Source organism: Anarrhichthys ocellatus, unplaced genomic scaffold, assembly GCF_004355925.1.
Source record: "Anarrhichthys ocellatus isolate YVR2014 unplaced genomic scaffold, GSC_Weel_1.0 scaffold47, whole genome shotgun sequence".
Classification (NCBI taxonomy): Eukaryota; Metazoa; Chordata; class Actinopteri; order Perciformes; family Anarhichadidae; genus Anarrhichthys; species Anarrhichthys ocellatus.
The window spans coordinates 901,139-927,624 of NW_022280077.1; the positions used below are offsets into that span (position 1 = coordinate 901,139).

General features: G+C 39.6%; 2 protein-coding genes across 3 annotated transcripts in view; one reads left to right on the forward strand and one right to left on the reverse strand.

The window, feature by feature from the left end:
* LOC116395571 (ly6/PLAUR domain-containing protein 1-like) lies at positions 1 to 16,360 on the forward strand. 2 transcript variants are annotated; one of them, XM_031869561.1, is made up of 3 exons: positions 1 to 146; positions 2,412 to 2,543; positions 13,112 to 16,360. In XM_031869561.1, exons 1-3 carry the CDS (start codon positions 98 to 100, stop codon positions 13,351 to 13,353), a joined length of 423 nt encoding a protein of 140 aa, XP_031725421.1. In that variant the 5' UTR covers positions 1 to 97; the 3' UTR covers positions 13,354 to 16,360. The 2 variants fall into 2 exon arrangements, with proteins under 2 accessions (XP_031725421.1, XP_031725420.1); XM_031869560.1 differs by having other exon boundaries at positions 56 to 2,543.
* The window catches only part of gpr39 (G protein-coupled receptor 39), a 23,103-nt gene continuing 10,795 nt past the window's right edge, over positions 14,179 to 26,486 (reverse strand). The window contains exon 2 of the mRNA XM_031869533.1: positions 14,179 to 16,858. Coding sequence (XP_031725393.1) covers positions 16,356 to 16,858 — 503 coding nt within the window. The 3' untranslated portion in view covers positions 14,179 to 16,355. The remainder of the gene's footprint in view (positions 16,859 to 26,486) is intronic.

The following is a 26,486-nucleotide window of genomic DNA, read 5'->3' on the forward strand; positions in this document are numbered from 1 at the left end:
CTCACCATGACAGGCTGCCAGCTGCTGTGTCTCCGCGCCTCAGACCCGACGATCATCCGCCTCTCATGTTTTTGCTCCGAGTCCCACTAAGCGGACCATGCGGCTGTTCACCGTCTCAACTTTGCTCCTGTTTTTCCTCAGCTCAGGTAAGGACGCACAGCTTCTCTTTCGAAACACTTCACCGGATTAAAGTCCGATTTACAGACAATCGTTAGACACTAAAAACTTATAGTTCCTTTTTTTGGAGAGAGAGCGCGCACAGCTTGGAGCGATGCGCGCTGATCCATCGCTGTCTTTTTTCAAAGTTGAACAGATTTCTGATCTGTGCCTCCGCTTTATGATGAGGGAAAACTTGAATGTACTGAGATTAAAGTATCGATTGCCACATATTTATTATTGACACCCATAGGAGATTGTTGTCGCTTAAAGCTTGGTGTGGCACGCGCTTTGCGCCTTGAACGATATAGGTAAGTTTTCATAGAGGCTGCATCAACAATGTTGAAACCATCGACTCCAGTTCAAACAGTGAAATGTCTCCCTGATTTTTACCTCTTCTTCATCACCAATTGCTCCAGACTATTTCATCCGTGGCGGAGGGAGAGCTTTTTGTTGAGTATAAAATAATAATTACAATAAATGTAGTCGAGTAAAACTTACAATATATTTCATTGTGAAACGTGATGGAGTGAATAAGATAACATGGAAATACCCAAGTAAAGAACAAGTACCTTCACTGTACTCATGTAAATGTGCTTCGTCACATTCCATCACCGAAAATACTTCCACTATTAAGTCTATTAATCAAATCTCCTGTTCAATGCATTACTGTCCACTGCCAGGCAAAGTTTTACAGATGATGACCAAAGGTTGTCCTTCTCAATGCCAACAATATGTTTAAATCTGCAGCAAATGCAATATTCATTCTCATTTCTGATGTATGTGGTTGTAGAAGCCCCTTATCAGTTTTTAAAATATTGAAAGATGCTTGGAACTGGTCTTTTGAAACATAAATAAGGAAAGATTATAAGCCAAAACATTTTAATTGTCAATGTAGTCTGAATAAATTGATGGGTCAATGCATTTGTGACTTGAGGGCATCCCGACTGGTTCATGAAAAACTGTTCAGTCATTCAGATAAATCATTCAATAAAGCATGTTCACTGTCAGCATATCAGTTTTTCAGTAGAAAATACTGAGATATCGACAATCAAAGCCGGACGTGATGAAATGTTGCCAAACATGTTGCCAAAATAAATGTACCACCAGCAGCTCCAATGCAGCTGAATAATGGAGCATGTCTGTCACATCAATTTGAGATGGTCGGAGTGCAAGGAACCAAAAGTCAGAATGTTCAAGAAAATGAAAACTGAATTTCACTCAGAGATGGAACTCTCTTTATTCATGATACGACAAAAAATAAATGGAGCATGTAAATGAAAAATGAGTAAGTGTTGTGGCTGATGGTGGAGACCTGCTGAAAATGATCATGAAAATACAAGGATTAAATAATTAGGGGAGAAACATGTGATCAAATATGTGACCAAAAAACTTCTAATACATAGACAGAGAGCAATTTTTTTTATTACAAGTTCTCTGAAATTGTATGTTTAAATATGCAAAGTAGGCAATAACTTATTAAATATGTGCTCATTTGCATACATTTCCAGAACACAAATCTGAACACTGGATAAAGCCAGATTCAAAATTCTTGTTCAGTTTTGTTGACATGTTAGAGTCAAAGGTTCTGAGGGAATTTGGATATCTCTTTGTATCACTCATAAATCAGAAAATATACAGTAATGTCAACAGCCATAAATTAGGCTATGAATGATATATGAACAAACTTTTTAGTAAAAACCTTTCAGAATATCGATAGGAGTGCAACTGGAAAGTTTGTCTATACTTAAGTGCTACTGAGGTGGATATTGTGACTCACAGTTTGAGAAAAAACTAATTTTGAGAAACCTGAATTCAAAGAAATGTATAATTCCATACATTTTGAAGATGCTATAGGTGAATAGTGTAAAAAATGCAACTAATAGATATCATCATGAAATTCCATAGATGATTACCTACACTAAGACAATTATTTGTACAAGGTTTCTGAAATTCGATGGTTAAATATGCAATAAGTCATTATCTAATGCTAACTTTGGATGAATTTAGGCGAAATCTACAGATGCAAATAGACAAAGAAGTAAAATAAACACCTACTTTTGTATTTGGGATGTTTTCTTTCCACTAGTCTGAGAGAAGACACGTTATCAAAGGAAAATAGAGCAAAATCGCAAAATTGACTAGTGCATGAAAAACAATGTTTTTGCCTGGGGTTACTCCCCAATGTGTGTGTGTGTGTGTGTGTGTGTGTGTGTGTGTGTGTGTGTGTGTGTGTGTGTGTGTACGTGTTGCAGGGCTGGCTCTGCAGATCCAGTGCTATCAGTGTGAGGAGATGACACACGACTGCTCCACGCCAGAGTTCATAGTCAACTGCACTGTGAACGTGCAGGACATGTGCCAGAAGGAGGTTCTGGTGAAGGATGATGGTAAGTCGCGTCACTAAGCGTGTTCCTCCTCTCTGCTGTCATAAATAAGTGTGTTTTCCTCTGAGGATATATCAGAGCAGAACAGGCTCCTGTAGAATATGGACAGATTGGCCTCAATCCAAGTAAAGCGGATTAGATGTTGGTGGTGACATGGATCTGGGAGGATCTGAAGAATTCTCTTAGTTGTTGTCATGAAATCGATATAGCTTAAAACTGAAGTGATAGGAGGGATGTCCGCGTGTGGAAAGCTATTTAGTGTTGTGCCATCTAGCTGTTCGTTTGGTTTGTATGCGTTGTGCACTCACACCGTCTGTTCATTGTAATGCTCAGACACTAATATTTTCTGAATCCATGGATCATAATTCTTTAAAAAAAGGATGTTTTGAAATGGAAACAGTTTGTCTGGCCTGTTTGAAATGTCCTTTAACTCAAAGACAAAGAAGGAGGGCGGGCTCTCCAGCATGCTCAGCCAGAATCCAGGCTCTCCGCTGTGAGCGGAAATCGAACTGATCTGAGGTTAGCACGGACACGCGCCTCAGTGCTCTGTCATTAAAGAATGAAAGTCTCAGCTGCAGGCAGGTCAGTATTTGAAATAGAAGTCATGAATATAAACTATTCCATTTCCATCTGAGGAGAAAATCTACCAGCCCATGCATGCTGTGCATGAAATGGCAGGTGTGTGTCCTTTGTGTATGTCCAGGCCTTTCCAAAAACCTCAAATCCTGCCAATTTATCCAGCCGATATTAACTTGATGCGGATATATCGGCATTGGTGGATATGTTGGCCAATAAGCTACAATGATGATGTTTTTTATGTGAATTCTGAGATTTTTAGTAACCTGGGGGGCATGGCTGGGCAATATTTAAAAATGTTCCAACCAACCAAGGTCAAACCAATTTTTCCGCAGGTAAAAAAAACTTTGAAAAAAACAGCAGACAAACAATGTTAGTCACTAGCTGTTGGCTGTTGGCCATAATGGATCTCTTTCTCATAGCAAAACAGAGTTAGATTTCACTCTATGAAGGTTGCTAAAGGCTTTAAATGTGAAAGAAGAGTATACATGTGTGCAGAAACATGACCAAAGTAATGCTTATGTTGCTCTGTGTCTTCTGGATGTGTAAATAAGCAACTGTGTGCTTTTATATTAGTAAGGTGACAATATGTCTTCAGCGTGATGCGCTGCCCTCACAGTAATCGCAAATTTGATTACTTTAAAGAAAAGTCTGGGGCGCAGTCCTTAGGATAGATGGCCTTGGGCCATTATTGGCTGGAATTGTATTGCAATTCATCTGTTAGATTTGGAATTATTTGAAACAAATATTGATAGCAGAACATTTTGACCTACTGGTCAAAAGTCAGAGGATAGCCAAGGTCAGTATTATCATTCTCTGGCCACCGTGAATGTCTGTACAAAATCGTATTGCAATCAATCCAATAGTTGTCACAGAAATTTCATTCTGGACCAAGGCGGTGGATGGACTAGCCAACTGACCTACAGCCACGCTGGCTAAAAACAAATATAGGCTGATGCATTGCCAGACTTTTAAAGTTGCAAATATGGCTATTGGTAATGGTCGAAAAAATGTCTTCCACCTTCATTTGCAAAAGACCCAATAAAGAACACAATGGGCGATGAACATCTGTTGAATGAGGCTGTGGGAAGTTAATATTCACCTGTAGCTTTCCTTCATGTTGTTGATTGCAGAAGGGTAGTTTTGAATGCTTTACGAAATCAATGGACGAGATTTCCATTGTGCTGTGAGCTTTTTGCAGCACGTTTTCTCTAATTTCTATTTTGAGGCTTTTTACTAAATGTTGCATGTGTTGTCAAATTGATGAAGATGTTGCTGATTCTTCATTTACTTACGCTGTGTCTACTTGTTTTCTTAATTCGCAGTGTGTTGAGCTTCCAGGGCCACCATATTTACATTCATTCAATCACATTCAGTAAAGGTTCATAACCTCTGTGCAGGTTGTAATATCTTTCCAAAACAATCCGTACACATCTGAACCTCTGCTTTAATTGTGTTAACAGACTTTTAGGTAAGGATCATCAAGCCTATGATTTTGCAGTGAAATGCTGGCTCTTTTGTAATGAATAATGTGTCACATCCCTATTTACTGCAGCTGGTCAGAACCCAGACACTAAGGGTCTTATGTCACAGGTCTACTTCATTTTCACACCCACCGAAAATTGTGGGTAATTTTCTCCCCTCTCTCTACTGCTGATGAGCAAAAGCATTAAGCTCCTGTCTTTGGAAATGAGGTTCCCAATCCAAAGGGCAGGCCCACCGCACTATAGAGCCGACAGTTCTTTAATAAGAAAATCTCCGCATGAACGCTCACGTACGTCCCAGCCTTTATATCCCAGCGTTATCATCATAGCTGGTCTGCATGAAAAGGAGGCTGGAGAAATTCAACTGAAACCACGTTCACAATTGCACTCCCACCTCTGTGCAATGTGCTTAAGTGATAACAATAAAAATCAGTGACGATGTTTGATTCTTCCTAAGTATACTTGCCCTGTGATTGCCTCTATGCACCTATGCCTTAACATGCAGCACTATAATGTAGATGTAAAGGAAGCAGAATGGCTTACGTACGTCCTCAATTGGGCTATTTTTCGTTTAAGATTAGTCCGTCTGCATCAGGAAAGCGTTAAACAATCCATCTGCTCCGCCTTCTACGACCAAGCTCTCCAGCTGAGAAAGAGACTGGCCGGCAGGATTTCGAGGTATCAGTCAAATGTGAAAGTCCTCTGTCAAACCTACAGTCTATGGTTAAACAACCACGAGTAGAGAGACTCACATTCATAACCTGCATTAGGATGACGGCTATTTTTCAGCTGGGCAGCATGAGACAAGCCCGGCTTCATATCCAAGCCCATCTTCCATTAGTGTCATCATCATTCCCTCCGATTACATCAAAGTATTGTCCTTTTACCTTGTTGAGGACTGTTCCTCTCCCACTGTCAGCAGGCCACCTTTCATTTCAATGGCTTTTTTAAAGGAGGGGGAGTAAGATGTACTGTGATGAGGGATATGAAATTGGCCACCTTTCAGTTTCTAAGAGGCAATTTTTAAGTGTTGATGACAAAATAAATGTATTGCTGCTGCTGGAAAAAACAACTTTGTGGAAAGTGGGGTTTGTGTGCCAAAGAAACCAAAAACATACAAAATAGCTAAATAGTACTGAGGGGGACTGAGGGATAACTGTGGGTTCGACAGTAACATGCAACACCTTTCATATTAGGCTTCAGAGACATTTGATTGATCGTTCATATGAAAAGCATTGATTAGTGCAGCTTTAAGCTAAACTAAAGCTGTTCATCAGTTACATCATCAGGTCGATGAGGTAGAGCAGTTAGCTCTGTTGTCGCTGTGACAGTATAGCAACATCATAACAAGACAGTATAGCAACATCATTTCAAGATGCTGAAATCTAAAATCTTTGTGATACTGTACAGAACCATCTGCCAGCTCCCAAAACGTGCTTTCAAGTAAATGTTTAATGTCACACACATGAATGTGTCACAGTTGCTGTCTGTCACCGCGCTGTGCCTTAGTCTCTCCCACGATTTGACTTCACAGTGAAAATATATAATTATCACAGCATCCACAGAGGCAAACACGCTTAGTGGAGCAGTGATGACGAAAACAAACACATGTTTTGATTCCTTTCAGATTGCACTGAAAGGGAGTCTGAAAAGGAAACAGTAGTGGCTGGTGTGTCACAGAGCAGCTTGTTTTGCAGGTGACGCTGATGAAAGTTGATAAGTAGCATCTTATTATACTGTATTTGCTATGATGTCTCTAGTTAACTACAGATTTAAGCAAAGTGCAGCTTTGATGGGCCATCTGTGCTGCTTCAAGTGGCAGTGGTTCAATGCCTGAAATCAAGAAGGACAATTTGAATAGTTTGATTGCTTAAACGAAAAGACTGCCAACAAAAATATCAAGCATGCATGCTGATCAGGAGATGAAGCAGAGAAAGGGCGTTCCAACCTAATAGGAGGAGGCGATGAGGTTCCGCAATGACCCTGTCGATACGTCGGGGGTTGGGGTGCATCAGACAGTATCACTCCTCGGAACATCCCAGAATCTTTAAGATGTTTAAAAATGGTTACAGAAGACTGATGCACAGTCACTCGCTCGGTTCCGATTATGTAATAGCAACCGGTGACTTTGTCCCATCTGGTGCCACACTGACTGTCCCGGGTCACGCTGCTCTTCATGTTAAACAGCCGAAGAGACCACAGAACAGAGAGAAGGACGGAGACGAGCAGGTGCACTCCTGATTTCATGGCTTATCTTAATTAGCTTTCACAAAAGTTAATTTACCATATCAGGGAATGGGGAAATGAGAATGTGGTTAGTCACAGTATTTTACATTTATTTGGTTAAATAGAGCGACTGTGGATGGCTGCAGAAGTTTGTTTGCTTGTGTGATTCGGGTGGACGTCTTGTGGTTTAGCAGTGTTTGCTCTGGATGCTCAAGGTTTTTCAACCGTAGGTTTCTTTGCTAAAGTGTGCAATTAATTCAGAGCTGAAGTATTGTTTCACTGACAAAGAGACCGTATGCATGTAACGGGTGGAAACTGACCACGGAAGTTTATTTTTGAAAAGACACTATGCATGTGATGAGTGGAAGTTCCTGAAACGTCCCAAAATTGATGCTAGAGGGGTACCTTTATAGTTTAAAGCGCACTGGTTCCTGCTGGTCACTGACCCCTAGCATCGGTATTTGACGAGTTGGGAGTGAGAATGTGTGTGTCAGACATGTATTTATTTATTCAAACGGGCGCTTTGGCAGCAAAAACAATTCACTTCAATGGAGTTGCGTGGAATGGCGAGATCAGCAGATACACTTGCAGGATTAAGGTAAATCTTTGTGAATGTTTTCGATTGGGTTCAACTTTGGTTAACTTTACAAACATTTTTACCATTGACCAATATCGAACCGTCCTGACAATACTGACCTTTTCAAAGATCAAAGAGCTGGAGAATCCAAAACTTAATATCATATCTTATTCGCTGTGTTGATGGTAGAAATAAGTCTTTTTTAAATAACCTTTGTGAACTTTGCAATAGCTGGAGGTAACCTCAGCTGAGTTGAGAACTTTCTTGTAAGAAGAGTGTGTATCCGTCAAAATCTGAGAGAAGATTTGTGATCGTTACCAGAATTTGGTCCAGTAATTTCCGCTTTTTCCCCTTATTCCCGTTTTGGGTTTGTGTAACATATTTGTGCTGCTGTTTTGGCCTGTCTTGAAAATAAGCTTTCTATCTAAAGAGAACTTCCTGGTTACATAAAGGTCATCAAAGGAAATTACAAGTGAATAAATTCACAAGTGCTCAGAACTTGATGACTTTTATTTCGAGAAACTCAAATATACCTGCTAACAATTTTAATGTCCCAACTGACCATTTATCTGGATGACATATTTATGTCGGCTCACATAACAACTGCCATATAAATTCACTGCTTAGTCAAGTTTGAGTTAAAGGGTTAATAAAGCCAACAGAGCAGACAGATACATGTCTGACATGTTTGTGTCAAGGGCAGTCCAAAGAAGAAATGTGTGTTGAACCAATTGTGATTTCTACTCTCATATATGGCATTAACTAACTCTACATGACTATTAGGAACCAAATGCTTGTCCTATTCCTTTGCCTTTTCTCAAAACCACAGAAGTGCAATCAGTGTCATTTGATTTATTTGGTTAAAATCTCATTTCGAAGGGCAATCAAAGGTTCTCCAGACTCTCGGACATATTGGACTGCTCACTCGTCCCTGTGCAGCCGACCATGCTGATTCTCATTAGACTAAATTTCTCAGAGCGCTCCAAAGTTGATAAGAAATCTCACCCTTTCTCCCATAAATTAACTCAACAGCATAAGATAGATTAAAGTGATAAATCTTAAAATCCCTGCGCAGAAATTAAATGGAATCCCCCCCCGAAGCACTTCAAACAGTAGAAAGTGAGTGTTTTCCTGTTGTGCTGTCTGAGATTCCTTTTGGTAATATTTGCTCAACAAATGCAAAACTGCACTGCATATATTCTCCATGCCCTTAGTTGGTGTATAAGGAATACATCCACCATGTACCAGGGTGGTGTTTGTGTGTATTTGTCCTGTATTTCGATTAGAGCAGGTCTCTTGGCAATACTGACATAAAATATTAGACCATTAACAACATAATTACAAATTAGAAACTTTTACAGTTGATAATAATAGATAATATATAATAATAGACTTGGACTTTTTCTCTTCAACGTTTCCATTAATGAGAATGTCAGATGTCAGTTCTCAGACCTGCAATAACCAAAATAAATATGTTGTACCGTTGTATCAGAGCACAGAGTGAGCACTGCTGAAAAGCTGAGATAGAGGGTTTCACTAGCAGCAGGTGAGCTCCCTCTCACAGTTTTATCATTTAAAGTGCTGCACTGTCTTGACACATTTATCTGCCGGGACAGCTGCAGTCTATTGGTGGATGTGCTGTGAAAGTAATATTTCAGGTTGGCGGTCCATCGTTATCTACACCCTTTGGAGGAGTTCTCGAGTGGAAAGTAGCCACTGAAAATGATTTTGTTAAACATATTAAATATTTGGTTATTAAGATGTAAATTAAAGTATCATTAAACTTTTACATGATTTAAGCAGATGTTTACTGATGAACACATGTTTAAAAGCAGAGGTCTACTCAGCCAGAACTTGCGTAAGGGAGCAATTAAGGCTTTGATTGATAACAACGCTTTAATTGCTTAATAGGCTGGAATTATTTATCATTATTTGCATGCAACTAAACACAATACCCATACTATATTAAAGAACACAACAGATAGATTTGCCTAAATACATCCACAGAGGGCAGCAATATTTACGCCAAATGTAAACATGCAACTTTGATCTCTCCTAAACTCTAATACTAATCTGGTCCTCGTATAGGTAGGCGCTTTGGCCCGAAGAGTGGGAGCTACACTACAACATCTGTTTTCTGTTTTATTTTCCAACAGCAATGCTTATTCCTAACATTGTTCAGTTGTTGGTAATGAGCTAATGCGTTTTATGACTGTAGATACAGAAAATTAGCCTCAGGCGCTCATAATCTGGACAGAATAAAAACTAGAATCAGGTGAAATCAGTGAAGGCAGTGCGATAAAAGTATGTTTTAAGCTTAGATTTGAAAGTAACCACTGACTCAGCCTTGGGCAGAGCCTTGGGCCCTGGGACCCCTTTTCAGCCGAGAGACTGGACCAGATAGACGGCCCCTACCCCGTGGATCTCAAAGTGTGCCTAGGGCTGTACGGGGATAAAATAATTTAGTTATAATTAGTAGTCAGACCATGAGTGCCTTGTAAGTATTGTTTAAAAAAAACTTGAACTCTAATCCAAAACTTGCTGTAAGCCAGTGTAAAAAGGCTAAACCCAAGATGATGTGTTTGAATCTGTTTACTTTAGTTAAAAGCCTGTCAGCTGAGTTCTGTACTGTCTGTAGCCGGTCTACAGTTTTTATGTAAAAAGGTTTAGTAATGTTCTGTTCAAAGTTTAATTACAGTCAAACAAGATGCCGAGACAGCTTACATACATTCACTCCTGTAAAGAACTCAGCATACTGAGGTCAGTGGTCTTAATTGGGACATACCGCTGTGTGTCATCAGCATAAGAGTGGAAGGAAACTCCATGTCTACGAATAATATCACCTAATGGGAGCATATAAAAAGAGAATAAAATTGGTTCCAAGAATTGACCCTTGAGGTACCTCAGCAAATGGTTGTGTCTGATAACAACATATGGTTGTTATCAGACACATAGAATTTTCTGTCAGAAAGACATAGTTTGATTTAACTCAGCACCCGATACACCCAGCCATTGCCTCAGTCTGATAAAATGCTGTGATCAATGGTGTCAAAAGCAGCACTCAAAATCAAGCAATACAAGAATGGAACAGCATCATTGGGTCATTTGTCATGTGTGACTTTAAGAGGGGGAATCTCTGTGCTGGGACAATGCGCTTACATTTTAGGATAAGGAGTTTTCCCAACTGACACCAACAACGCTCTGTTCTATTTAAAATAAATCTGCGCAAAAGTGAATGTGTTAGTGTTCTGTGTAGTTTGGTAAAAGACAAATCACAAAATACTCTAAAAGCATATTTAGAGCCATTTCCAGTGACTGCATAACTTATCACCATGCAGCTATAATCCACATCCCAATGAAGTTTAGTTCGGGAGCCGGTGAATTTATGAGACCTTCAGCTGTGAACATTTCATTTGTGCACTAAAGCATGGATGTACTTGAAAAGCTTGTTGGAACAAGTTGTTTGTGAGAATAGTGGAGGGAAACGTTAACATTTGGCTGACATTTTGTTTTCAAACGAGCACATAAACTTCCAATAACCCGCGTGATGTGTCCCTCCTCTCTCCACTTGAGTGCAACACATATACAGGCATAGTAACACCCAAAGTACTGCATGTTCATTTAAATTGTGCGTTCTCCCATTTCTTATGCAAATATCCCTGGAGTTCCCAGAAGGTGTTGAGGAATCCGTTGGAAACATTGTGTCAAATGTTGCAAGGATGTTGGAAGGAAATGTCCCATCTTCCCACAAAGCCTGGAGAATTAAACCTGACGCACACCGTGTTTATATCTCTAATTTTAGCTGTCACACTCTTAAAGGATGGCAGACACGTCCGAGGATCTCTGTCATTTCATGCTCAAACCTAAAAATGTCCGTTGTAGGAAAATCCTGTGGTCATAAATGGTTGCATAATCTGTTGGTTTTTATCTCGAGCAGTAATTGGAAAATAGCGAGAGCCGATAACATGGGCAGTCAGTGTAAAATGAGGTGCAGTAAAACTGGGATGAGTCACTGACAGGGAACACAGATTTGATGGCTTTTCTCACCTCAAACAATCACTTACCATATGACCATATTCGCTCCATTCTTTTTATACCTTTCATCGTTTTTAAGTTATTGGACACCAACTTAAAGTTTTTACATCGGTGTGTATTGAAGAACGTTAAAAGTGGCTGAATGAGTAGATGACATCACAACTCTCTCTCTTCAGCTCTTATTGACACTTCAACTGTTTACAGTGCAGACACTTTGAATGACATTTCAACTGCTTTCAGCCTCTACAAATCAACTGACACAATTTTTACTCAACTGAAACTCTTCTAGTGACATTTTAGCAGTTGTCACAGCTGGCACTTTCATCTCTTACCCTTTAAATGTTACTTCAACTGTTTTAGTGTTTACATACAAAGTGACACCTCAGCTGTGGGGGCTAAAAAAAAATGATAAATGCTTTCAGCGATTACTAGAGATGCACCGATCATGTGGCTGCCGTTAGAGACCGGACAGTTTTTTAGCATTAGTGATCAAACTTTATTTTCTAAAATGTAGTATTTTCTGGTTCCTAGTAATGTATTTTAGTTGTTCTAAAAAATATCTAAACTTCTTTTAGTATTATAGCCATATGGGCAACATAAACATATTGTTTCTAATAAAAAGGGAACTTAAGCACAAACGTACCCAGTCCAGCTTTTAACAAATTAAAAGCCAAAAGTCTGATGTCTGACTGCTGCTTGAGAAGTTCAGCGGTCTTTCATTGCTTTCAGAATTCATTAGCAGGAGCTGTGATGTCTTAAACAAAAGGGAAGATTTGGAGCAGAGACTCGTAGCAGATTGATGCCAATTACTTTCTATTTGAAACACCTGTCTGGAAACATAAAAAAGAAGCAGATAAAAGAAAGGTTTGGATCAACACAGCTTTATCTTTAACAGTATGTGATGCTGTGTGAATGCCTTTTCAACCCACACAGGTGTCTCTATTTCTGGTCAATTAGACTTTGCTCAGGTTTATGGTGGGTGGAGCTATACTGGGGATTAAGTGAAGTCACCGGACTCCAGGGGGAGTCTTACCTGAGGGGGAGTTTACCTGAGGGGCCACCGAAGGGTGGATGTTATGCTTCCGCGACGACACCATGGGTCAGTAAAGGCGTTATCAGCTGTAACCACCGTATGAGGTCAGTGTAGAGCGGCAGCCATGAGCTACCGAGTGGGGCACGCTGCCTCACATGCACTAAAAGGCACGAGCGGCCGGCTAAAACTAACTATCCCGAAAATCACAGGGCTGCCATTTAGCATTGTTGGTTCCAAGTTTTTTCTTTAAAGTTCCTCTGGATATGTATAAACACAGTAAGAAGAGAAGTCGCACCCACTGAGAGCACCAGTTAAAAAGCAAGAAGGGCTGTTTTCCCTCATTCATGGACTAATTATGCTAGACACTGTGGCAATTTTATGCAAATCGTGAGTAGAACTAAGTGACTGCAAAAGGAACATTAGCCCAATTATCCAGAGATGTTTCCCTTTAAGTTGGGTCCCTCTTGATGAAAGAATACATGCTATTTAAACCCTAATTACATGCCTCAATCACACTGTTTTTGTCTTTGTTCCCCCTCTCTCTCTCTCTCTCTCTCTCTCTCTCACACACACTCACATTCACACTCACACCCTCTAATCCTCTCATTACCAGCCTAATGCATTTCTTTCCTTATTTCAGGGATACACTATCGCAAGTCCTGCGCCTCGTCGGGAGCCTGTCTTATCGCCTCGTCTGGTTACCAGCAGTTCTGCAGCGGCAAGCTCCACTCAGTGTGCATCACCTGCTGCAACACACCGCTGTGTAATGGACCACGGCAGAAGAAACGACCCCAACCATCGGCGGCCATTACACTGACCACGCCGCAGCTCCCCGTGTTTTCTCTCTATGTTTTTCTGCTACTGTCCTCCACACTGTGCTGACAGACCTTCACACGCTGAGTTAACATGTGTTTTGACAGTGGAGACAACTTGAACTGGAACTGTACTAACTAACTGAGACAGTGAGGAATACATACTGTGAAATGTATATTCTTTGAGCAGGGAAACGTTTGCACAGTACTTCTTCTCTGGACTTCCATTCTGTCGCAGCTTGCCTCCAAATGTAATTTTGGGAATTTGTTTTTATCATCACATGTGTCATGTCACAAACATGGTCGCGGTGCAGCTACAAGGGCAGGTGGGTATAAGGTGAGGTGGAGGACATGGAACAGCTTCTGGCTATTTTGTTGGGCAGCAGGTGGCTCATTCGCATCTGTCTTTGTTTACTTGCACTACAAGGTCAAATACAACATATTGCAGGAAAAATAGTAAGTTCAGATTCATCATTTATTCTCTGAGCCTGAGGAAAAGCTCTACAAAATATATAACGCTGTGATTTATTCTAGATCAATACCCTTACCTGGGACAATCACAGATTCTTCTAGTATTGACGAAATGAAAAAGACAATGTATGATATGTATGACAATGATACTGTTTAATGATTCGGTGCAGTCTGGAAAAAGGTATTTGATGAAGAAAATCACACATGCTAGTCATCATGTTCAAACCACCTACAGCCCTAAAGCCCCTCACAGATACAACATCATCTCATCAGTGGAGGCCATGGAAAAGTTGTATCCAGAAACTTTCCTCCACTAGTTCTGTCACAACCATTTCTGTCTGCTCACAAAAATTGTACATAGAGCTGCAAAAGCATGTTGAAATACATAAACCCTTTTTCAAACTACTTACTACATATTCTTTGTATTTATAATGACTAGAACCGTTTGCATTGAGGTTGAGCAGCAGTAGTACAGTGAGTGTGTGGTACGATAAGGGGCATCTAGACTGCTGATGGACTTTGAAGAAAGAGTTCTGAAGTTACCCTAAAAGTTATGCTAGTTCCCTACGATCAGGGAATATGTTGCGTCAGTATGCATACCATGTCAGAGATTATTTCAGAGCCACATATATTATGACAAGACGTAATGTGATGAGCTAAAAGTCGTTGGTGTTGTCCATCTGAATGTAATATTCCGTTGCTTTTGCAGTGGTTGAGTTGTTGGTTTTGAGGTGACCTGAACCTTAAAGGTGCCCTGTGGAGTTTTGTGGAGTGTCCTGGAGTTCTAACAAACATGTTGAATGCATTTTTACAGCCAATATTTTGAGATCCGCATGGCCAACGCCTGTGTTCACACCAGCTTACTGTCGTCTTCTGCCTCATCTTTGCCGATGCATTGCTAAGTATCTTATGGCTTCAGTGCCACCAGCTGTCAGTGAGTGCAATAACATGAAGCCACAGGACTTCATATTGCTTGCCCGACATGAATGTATTAAGAGAACTGATTACAAAATTGTTCTAAGATGGCCACCAGGTTCATATTATGCTCATTGTATCATATATCAGACACAATGGTCTCCCAAGAAAAGCGCCCCAAAACAACACACATTTACAAAATAAATGCAGCGCCCTCTAGCAGCAAACAAGGAAGACACGTGACGTTGTTGTAGAGCAGTGTTTTCCCAACTTTTTTTTCTGGGGACCTACTTTTTAATAATGACAAACAATCGTGACCTAACTCACAATAGGCCTCATCTGTAAATCGTGAGAAGAATCCCATTTTTGCATAAATGAATGTTCCTGACCATTGTTACTGCCATTTCCGCATCATCTTATATTGTCTTGAATAAGTGAACCAGCCATATGTTTGATAAATCTCGACCCTGATAAAATCTCCTGTGACCCACCTGTGGGTCCCGAACCAGTCTTTTATAGAGCAACAAAACATTTGAACACAGGAGATTGCTGTTCCTTTCCCATTTTCTTTTATCCACAACCTCAATCGTTTCCTTACCCTAGCCACATGTTTATTACTGTAACCATGATGACAAATATAGTGAAGTTATTTTAACAGCAAAAATTCCCTATTTTTTATCAAGTACAATTTTAAACGCAAACCATGATCTTTCCCTAGATATAACCTTTTTGTGTCCAACCCTAACCAAACCCTAGCCAAAGCCTTGTCTCACCATAAAACAGTTTTATTCGTATAACAGTAATTTGAAACTGCCGATAGGGCTGTCAGATCACAAAATGCTTCTGCACGTTGTTCTAGAGATCAACTTGTCATACTGTCACTCTTAAGTGTGTAATAAATGAACTGTTGGACAACAACATGTAGGATACAACTTCATTTTTATGTCGGCCAACATACCAACCTCGTGAACATGAGGATATTAATGTTATTGGGACATCAAAGTTTAAAGGACATTCAATACATAGAAAACCACAGTTTGTTCCAATGAAAGTTGGATGACACAAAAAGTTTTATTGGTTACTTGGGCTCGTACATTTTTGGGAGCATTGAGCCTAATGAGGGACCTAAAGGCTAAAATGCTAATAATGAGAGTCCTTTTGTGACGAATGTAAGGAAAAGTAGTCTTGGCCGGTGCATATCAACTGACCTGCTATTCCAACTGTGGCCACTAAGCTAGAATCACCTTACAGCTCAGTGCTGTTCCGAGGGGCCTTGTTATGCACTGCACATGTGCAATCATCTGCAGTCAACATGAAAGTACAATGAGTGTTATGAGTGTACGTGTGTCCTCGTGGGATGTTTGCCCACGAGATGCAAACATCCAAAAGGAGCCGCACTGGTGGTCAAAAACTCTGCTGGGTACCTTTAACTTTAACTCAAGCTGTGAGGGTCTTTATGTTGAACTGAATATTTCAACGTTTGTATAATAATTGTCTGACTTGATAACAATTTCTTGCAGAGTCCCATCAAGCTTCCTAATCGTGCCAAATTGTCATCTGATCATTTCTGACTTAACTTGCTGTGTTCACTGTGTATAAGGAATTTCTCTTTATTTGTTTCTGATGGCACAGCACAAGCAGATGTAATTGTACTGTTCATTGTGTTGCATTAAATTGTACAACACACTATACTTCAGTCTCTGATGGTACATCTGTCTTTGTTTTGGGAATTGTATCGGACTCTTCAGTCAGGCTGAGGGAAGTTTCAGTATTTGATGCCACTCCTGAGTCACTTTGACTCTGAAAGGTTGTAAAGGTGGGAGGAGTTTTCTCTTGTGCCAGGGTGGGACGGTTGGCCCTGCTGCGACGCAATGACTTGATCAGCAGGGGCTGGAGGGAGCGTGCAGAGGCAGCGCGGGAGCTCCGCACTGTGCGCTTGTTGATGTGTTCGATGGTGAGGCGGCACCGCAGCACCTGAACAAAAACCTCCCTGAACTGTCTGGAGGAGAGGTTGTAGAGGAACGGGTTGAGGACGGAGCTAAGGTAGAAGAAGGAGTCGGCCACTGGGTGGAGAGTGACGTAGCTCCGGAAGAAGGAAATGGTCCAGCGGGACTTGGGCACGGCGGCCATCATTAGACGACGAATCTGGTTGGGAAGCCAGCACACCATCAAGGATCCCACGATGAGACCTAAGAAAAAGTCAGAAACACAAACGTTGAAGAGAGAGGTGGGCACGCTTACAGAAAAGGAAATACATGAAAATATATATGAAAATGCAAGAAGAGTGATATTTTGGGAAATATGTACTCTTATTTGCTTTCTTTCTGAGAAGATTGATACCACTCTGATGTGATTGGTGTCAATCTTCTCATCCAAGTCTTGATAAGTAACTATAAGTACGTATATAAGTATATCTTCCAAAATAATAAACTATTCCTGTAAGAAAATTATACAAGAAGAACCAAGGTTTTGCTCTAGTTGTCTGCCAAAAAACATATAGATGGGAGTTCTCACCTGCAGCCCATTTAGTGTTTTGTGACTCAATGTAAACAAATCTTTTGGAAGTAGAACTGCAGTTGGAAAGCGAATCATTGCAAAATTACACAGTACCGCTTCTGTCCCATCATCTGATGTCAGAAACCGGTGATAACAGACAGCATCACTCTTTCCCTTTATAGGGAAGGACAGACATGATTGAAATCAGGCCTGTCATACGTGCTATTTTTTATTCCTCCCAATGCTTTCCTATTTCTAACTATACTCCATAATGTGGCCAAAAGCTACCCACGTTACACATACACCTTTGAGTACCTACGTTATGTTTGCCACTGATTCACAAAAGTGAAACCCAGTGCGTTGACCTCCAGCACACAGGACAACATCTGTGACTGCTTAACCGGCCCGCTGACGTCTCACGTCTGAGTCATGGGCTTACTCTTTAGAAGGACTAACACATCATCCTTCTCTAATCTGGTGTTTATCCATTTCCCCCTGCAGTGTTTTTAATGGGAATTCATCATTCATCAATTCATCATTTCCAAAATGATCTGGCATGAGACATCACTTCATGCTGACGAACACAGATATCGACACATTTGTTTATAATACGTCGTCCAAGACTGCTGAGGAAATTGTTATTATCTCAGTGTCATTTGAGGAAAAAGCAACTGTGAAGAGCTCTCATCACAGAGAGGCAAAAGCAGGAGGTTGTGTAAAGTCAAGTCATGTTTGTTTGCATTTAGACAAGACTAAAAGGGCACTTAAACATGCTGGAATCACTTTTACCTTATATTTTCTTAAGAAAGAAATGTATTTAATGCATCACAGATAGGACATTTTTTAGTGGAAAAACAAAATTAAATAATCTTAAATAAGGTAATCATAAGGTCCACCTGCATAAGTAAAGGGAAAATAGCAACATTGCGTGAGTCTGTACTTTCTTGCATGGTAATTCTTGTCATTTTAAAACCAGATTCTGTTTTTCACATCTCTACCCTGATAGCAAGCTAGACAGTGTTTTCAAGTCACTCATGTGAGGATATTCACTATTATTCCGATAATGGAATTTCCCCATGATCAATTCATTGTGAGTACTTTTTATCACCCCATCCGTAGTTCCAGCATTTAAGACCATGAGTTTTGCCCAAACTGATTGGACAAAAGGGGATGCTATAATTAAAGGCAGTTTTCTTTCGAACACAATGTCCCATACACCACTACTGTTCTAACGTGAAAACGTTGTAAAGTGCCATCCTTTGTCCTTTCACCCTTATAAAGGACACTAACTTTCCAAATCAAGATATTGTCAACACCACACACTTCACTCCTCCAGTTTAATAACACTTTGAGGGATGATGCATTTTGGCAGTAAGTAATGGCGCTTCAAACTTACAGAGTTCAAACTTTAAGTAGGCCACTAAAATGTCACTTAGAGTGATGATGCAGCTTGTTACTGATTAGAAAACAAGGTTTGCTTCATTATTGGTGGTCTTACACCGATTGAGGCAAAACATGTATGAAATGGCGGTATCTTTCTTTGAGATGGATATATATTTTTTTTCAACTTGGTTTTACCTTGTCACTTCGGCTCATTGATCACAGTCTAAGTGCTCATCTGGAAAATTGCCACTGAGTCAGCACAGATCAGTAACGTCGCCGCAAAGAGGAGTGTGTGCAGCGGAAGATGTGTGTGTGTGTGTGTGTTCCCTCTTGGATATATGTGAAGCACTCATCTGTTGTTGAAAAAACTTTACTATTATTATAATTCATCTCTTGACATGCTGAATACACCCGCCTCAAAACCTCAGTCTAAGCTCACAGTCTCATCAGTGGTGTCCCCAAGCTCTCTGACACACACACACACACACACACACACACACTAACGCACACAGAGTGACTGTCTCCCTGCCAAAGAGGGAAAATATAACTGTCTGCTAATTAGAAAGCAATTAAACCAGATTATTGGAACAATTAATTGTCTGTCTTTGCTGTAATTGGAGTGTGTGATTGAGCTTCTTAGTTCCATGGTGCACTACATGGTGGGGGAGAACAGGGTAAGTAGTGCAATTATTTCAAGTAAACATGTTAAACATGTTTAATATTGTTAAACGTGCTGAGAGGAGAAAACAAAACGTCAACGTCACATGCAGCTATGAAAATTGGTGATAAGAGTGTATCCTTTCACTTCCAAAGGGTTTCAGATTTTCTCTCTCTTAAAGATGATAATCCTCAAGATCTTCATGAAATCAAAACCCATTTTTGATACTCTCAGCGATAGTCATTCAAAATGTTGACATTGTGTAAACATCTCACTGTAGTACGATTCGCTATTTAGTCGTCTTCATCGTTAGTGGCAGGGTCCGCCATTTGTGCACAGGATTCTAGTTCCACAGTGCACTGCAACCGAAGTCACACAATCACAGTGTAGAGTAGTTAGATTAATTACTGTTAATCGCACATCAATGGTGAGGCCCAGGGGAGATTATTTGGACCTATTGAAACCCATGAAAAGAACATGATGAAATTTAAGTAAAGGCACAACATGAAAGCAATTAAAAGCAAGGGACCTCTCTAAGAGCTGATGACACGACCGGCTACAATTCACAATTTAAAACGTCTCCAATACGGATGAATCTCCTCAACTAAAGAGTCCAGGTCCAAACCCCATTACGACACTAGTCTAATAGAATGAATATTCAACAACACAAGCCAAAATGATCACTTTGAAATGTTGCAGCTGTTACTGCATCGACACCTTCACTTGTCTCTGTTGGAAGCAGACTGCCATGCTCCTAAAATACCATCTGCATTTTCAGCAGTGCATTTGTGAATGCAAAATTTCTTTCATAACTCAGGCAGAAACTTTTCAAATAGAGGGCATCAGCACATCATTGGCGCCCTTCAGTTCCATGATTGGAAACGTCTCCGCAGATTTAAATTGAATAATCAAGAGAAGAGAAATATTTCCTCCAGTACTTATAGATACCGCTTGACTGACGGCTGAATATTGTCGGTATAAGACCGCCTTGATTGCATATTGATTTAAAACATGTGACAAATCTTTAACATTACCAAAATGAAAAGTGTTAATGAAGGAAAAGAAGAGCGATGAAATCATGACGATTTGCATGATGAGGGGAAAGTTTGTTGTATGACAATGCAACTGATTTCACCCTCAAAAGATATTAATTTCAGTCTGCCCACAAGATTTACTGTAGTGTGATTTGAGGAAATAGAGGTTACTTATTACCTCTCTCAATGCAAAGCAAAATATGTAGTTTATGTGCAATCACTAAATGGAATATTTTACCTTAATTATCACTGTAACTTTGCCACCAAGCTAGCGCGGACAAAGTTAGGTAGCTAACGCTATATAAAAGTTCACAGACAGAAATGTGATGGGGATAATGGGAATTGTTGCATGGGGAAAATATGCAGTAGCCTAGATGATTGATTAAATGCGATAGTAGATAAAATGAGTCACTGAGGGGTAAAAAAAATATTTATTGGTGGTAAAGGAAAAAGCTTTTTGTTTTGTTTTTACCAAAGTATTAAATATTACAGTGTAAAGCTTTATATTTTTCATGCTCCATCTTGATTATTTAACAACAACATGTATTGATGCATTCAGTTTTATTTTTGACTTATCTAATAAACTTTGAACAACATATTGTTACATTCAGGGCTGATACATAATTAATAATACATAATGAACAAATGTGTTTAATCATTTAATATTACAGTGACTGAATATACTTCAATGTGAAAGCCATGCATTAATACAAACCACATCTGTACTGGTGAGGGAAAGGAAAATAAAAGAGAAACTCCATGTCGTGCAGAACAATGAGTAACTAATCTAGCAGCCATCTTATTGATTTGGTTAGATTTTCTCTTCAGACGTTGGAGGAAGTTGTGCTGAAAGACTGTTCTGTGGATAATAAGCAACCTGTGATGAAGGCAAACATTATCAAAGCCTGTGACAACGAGTACAAATATCCCTTCAACCCACACACACTATCAGAAGAGAGTAGACAGAGGCACAGTGTATGATTTACACCCACAGAGAATATACAGGAGCTTTTTGTAGTTAGGAATTCTGGCATATCAACTGCATTATAATGAGTTTTTGAGTTGCCAGATGTCTGGGTTTAACTCGCAGGCCAACTCAGACAGGAACATGTAGACCAATCACAGAAGAACATCCTTAATTTCAAATAGTCAAACATTTCTGATAATTCTTTGACATTTTCTGGCATAAATTGTGCTGTCCTTATTAATGGCAAACACCGACAAAGATTAAATGAAACCATGAAGACTGATTGCAACAAAAGGTCAATAAAGGTTTCTTCCTGCTGTTAACAGCTGGATTCATAACATCTTCTCCACGAAACCTCTCAGACTGTGAACATTTACAGGCATTTATTAGTCTGTCAGGCACAAATCGGGCCACTGCAAACAGAGAAAGAAGTGACTGTAATGATGGTCTGAGTGTGAGCAAATTAATTTCAAGCCTAACAGAAGATCCTCAGTCATTGAAGCACTTGAGCAATAATTTATAGCTTGAGTAAGTCACAGAAGAATATTGTTCATAATGGAAGTAATCTAATTATTTTCAAGGAGATTTCCTCATGGAGACATGGGTGCTCTAGTTTGTTATCTTGGGGTGGGTGCTATTGAATATGCACAGATGTTCTTGAAGAGAGCATAATTCTGTTGCAGATCGTTTTCTTCACATATTTACTGAACAATAATGTTATTGTGTAGATTTTGCGTTAGTTTGGGGTTAAATTATGTTGTTCGAATGACATTGCAAAACTTAAATTGTTGTCAAAAGCATTACTACAACAGCTTCCTCTTCCTCTTGTGTCACCTTGACCAAACCTAATTCAATTCTAGGATCAGGTTAAGGCTAAAGCAATATGGGAACAAAACATAAAAGATTGTGCAGGTTTTTGTTATCAATAATTCCGTTTCTTTAATGCTTTAAAAGGGTTTTGATCAAATCAGTCATGCAAAGTGTGGAGGAATCTATTGATTTAATTTGGTTTTGTTTTCATTTCACTTTCAGATCATGCAGATTAGAGAATTGATATCATTATTGGGGTTAAGGAGGGTGGGATATTATGTCCGGTCATGTTGTATTTGGCAGCTACATGCATGTAAAACATCTGGTGGTGGTGGATTCATAATCCCATAATTAATCTTTTTATGTATAGAGACATATTTTCTGTCAGTAGAGCTGATCTACAACATCTGTTGTGTATACGCTCGCATTATGGTGCCGGCTCAAAGCTGAACAAGGAAATGCAATCTTATTTAGGTGTAAAGAGTGCCCTTGGGTGAGCAGTGAGGTCAAATATCTTGGTCTTGGATGACGAGACTTATCAACAACGTCGTAAATTAACATGGTAATGGTATCACTCTTGTACTTTGTACTTTCCATGCTGACTTTATGTGAAGGTCTATCGGTTCACTGTCTCTTGCTGTCTACGGCTCACCTATGGTGCGCTCAATCTGCAAAGACCTACAGTCACTTACAATCATTGCATGAGGACGTTGTGTGTGCCAAGATTTTATAGTGCTGCCAGTCATAAGTTCTTCAGTATAAATGAACCCACATGTCAGGCAGTGATAAGTAATCTCGTTTATAGATGATGTGACCAGTAACAGATGGACTGGCTAATCCTGTGATGAAGGTACACATCAGAGTTGTGTCGACTCTGGTGTGAAGATGTGTTCGGGCTGAATATGAAGCAAACTCTCAGACTAGAAAAGGCTACGAAAGGCGATTGTACTAGCTAACTCATCTGGAAAAATAACTACTCAAATATCTACAGGAGAGCCAGGATTCCATTTCCACAGTTTACTGAACTAGTTCGTTTTTTTAAAGTGTAACAAACACAACATGACATGTTGAATTTACATATAAAAAAATGAAATAATGCTTGTATAAGTATCATAGTAAATATAGGTAGTATGCTAACAGGGAAGTATGAAATTAGCATAGGATATAAGAAGAATAGCTTAAGCATGTTAGCTTAGCTGCAATCATATGTCATCAACTAATAAAATAAACAATTTGCCATAAACTCTTACGATATGCTGTTTTCCACATCAATTCATCACTAATTAACAAATCCATACAGACAATATGTCTAGCAAGTTTTTTTCCAAAAACCTAACCAAGTAGGTTTGTTCAATCAAGTGTTTCTTCATAAATGAGAGGTCTGTACGGTCGATACACTTAGTGTTTGGGCGAATAAGCACAGACGGTCCAACAGTCAAATTCGGGCAAATAATTTAGTTTTCTGTCTGAAGACACCTTCACACAAATACAGACACACACATTAACATACAAGTTCAGTGGATGCCCCAAAACATTGGGTTACGTCTTTGACAATATAATGAGAATGAAACTAACGTTTTTCACATTTTGACCCTGGTTATATGAGATTTAATACACTGTTAGCAACAATGCACGACAAACGTTCTTCAAAAGCTATGACACACAGCCCACACAGACCTACTCAGCTCATTTAGAGGTTGAACTGATCAGAGATCAGAAAAGGTAAATGGACTTCCACCTTGTTATTCATTTCTACTATATGATTCCCGGCGTGCTCAGTGAACAAAAAGACAAAGGGAGAAAGTAGAGATGAAAAAAGTGTGTTTGCTTTTGGTGCTATCAATGGTAAAAAAATAAAATTCCAAGCAAACAGCTGTGAGCTGTTAATTTTATCCAGTCACATCCTCTTTACAGCTACAGTTCCATGACTGATTGATTAGAAAATCATTGAGGAAAGAATGTTGTAATTACTGTTCATCTCTGATGAGAGCAATATGATGATGGGGACAATAGCAACAAACCTGCTGTGACTGAAGCATTACCAATCTCATGACCATTCAGGAGAAAAGAGTTAGCAGCAATGATCAACATGTTATGTTTGTTGTTGTCAGAGTTTCACACAGGAAACTAACAGCAGTCGCTCTACGGCAAACATCGTAATCATGACAAAAGCTCACTGTGACTTGTTTACAGAATTAGAATGATTGGGAAGCCATCAAGTCAGTATCTGCATTCATTTCCAAAACATATACCTTCATGAAATAACGACGGACTGCTGAGACCAACAGCTACATTACATAAGCTAACCGGCTGTTGCCTGTATTTTTATATTTAACAGACATATGTGAAAGTGGTATTGATCTTCTTATCTAACTTGGCACCAGAAAGAGAAATAGAAGCATATTTCCTAAAAGTTAAGGCTGTTTTAGTTGTTTTTTTTGTCCACATGGAGGCAGCAGGACAAGCTGTAAACAGCCGTGAAAACACAATGTTCACCGTTAGGCAACACTACTTATTAGCATATAGTTGGATACCTGTTTGTTTCCACCTGACGGGTCCAATATTTAATACTCCAATACTCTCTTTCTATCTCTGTCTTGGTCACCAATTCCTGAGGAAAATATCAGCTCCTTAGCTGCTAAATGTGGGACCGTATCTATGTTCCCAGGGTCCCATGTTTCCAAGTTCAACACACATTAAGTCAACTTTTCAAAAGATTTTATGTTGTCTCATTGGACTCATTCTCCCGGGGCCCTATATTCAACTCATTGCTATGTTCCTCTTCACGTTTTTCTACATCAGCCCATGTCATATCAAATGAATAAAGCTGGGGAATATCTTTTTCAGGTTCCCATTAAGTGCTATATAGAGCTGAGGAACCATCCAGTTCTCATTCCAAGGTTGCCAAAAATATAGTTATTCTAACTCAAACCATGAGTTTTTTCCTTATTCTAACGAAGTAGCTTTGTTGCTTCAACCTAAGTGACACCAAGGGGTCATAACCAAGGGTCTGTATTGGACTAGTTGGGAATGACAACGGTTTGGGAGAACATAAGACCTTAGGAACATAGAACCTTTGGGAACATAGGACTGTTGGGAACATAGGACCGTTGGGAACATAGGATCTAAGGGAACATAGGACCATTGGGAACATAGGACCTTTGCAACATAGGACCTTTGGGAACATAGGACCTTAGGGAACATAGGACCTTTGCAACATAGGACCTTTGGGAACATATAATGACCCTGCTAAGTGCTCCACTGTGTTCACCAACTATTAGTTGCTAACGTTGCCGTTGAGCTGGTGATAATTCTCTGTGGGTTCGTCACTTTGAACAGCACCTTGTAAAGTCTTGTTATCTTTGTGTTATGTTATCTTATCTCATTTTATCTTAGAGTGAAATAAGTAATTGAAGAATTGTCTGTAATATATTACAATTCAATCCACGTAAATCATTAATTCACTGATAAAAATGAGGACTAGACTGTGTGTATAATTGTGGGGTAGCAGCAGCCTAACCTTTAGCAACAAGGGCATGTTACTGTGATTCATGAGTCATCCTACAGGGCACATCCTCTGCTCTCACATCCTGCTTGCTTTGGGGTGAATGTGATAAAACATGCCAGTTTGGGGTTTTTTTGCAATTTATTTTTTTGATTGAGGCAAAGCTCCTTACAGTACAGTGTCCCCAAGGACATTAAAAAGCTCCTCCAACCCCACCTGCTCCCACTGCTGCTTTCAGCCTCATTCTCAGCAACATCCAACATGACAAAAACCCCTATTCCCCCTAATTAGGGAAGAAAACTGTTTTGCTGTGATAGATTCCTGAAAATAGGGAGGCTCAGCAGTGTTCAGATGTGGTCCGGAAGTGAAGACTTGAAACTTTTATCAGTTGCTCATTTCTCATAGTTAATTGTGTTGAAAGCCGTGTCAGTGGGGCAATGACCAGCTGCTTCTTGGAGAAAAAGTAATTATTGTTTTTCTAAAAGACAATGGAGTCTCAATATTCAATTTTACTCCTTTTAATGTGGCATACATTATCGTCTCTTCTTCTACGGGAAATAATTCACAATATTTAAGAACTAAGAAATCCTCTATCTGCTGCCTTGTAGCCAAAATGTGTCATGTGTCATAAAACGCTTCAATTTATCATGAAATACTAATCATTATTCTTACAACAAAGGGTATTTGAGCCAGATGAGTCACTCACAGTGTGAGTTATGTGCTGCCAGTGAGTGCAGGCAGGCCAGACCAGTAAGTCCATCTAATCTCTCCTCAAGGTTTTAGTGCTGCATGCTGTGTTGGGGCTGGGAACATTACTGCAGTCTGTGAAGGTTCACCTCATCATCTGCAACTTCATCAGTAAAACGTCAGCATATCTGCTCTTAATAACGAGGATAATGTGAATACCAGGTTAAACCTGAATTATCACATTTACATCAATTATATTTTTTCTAATTATTTACAA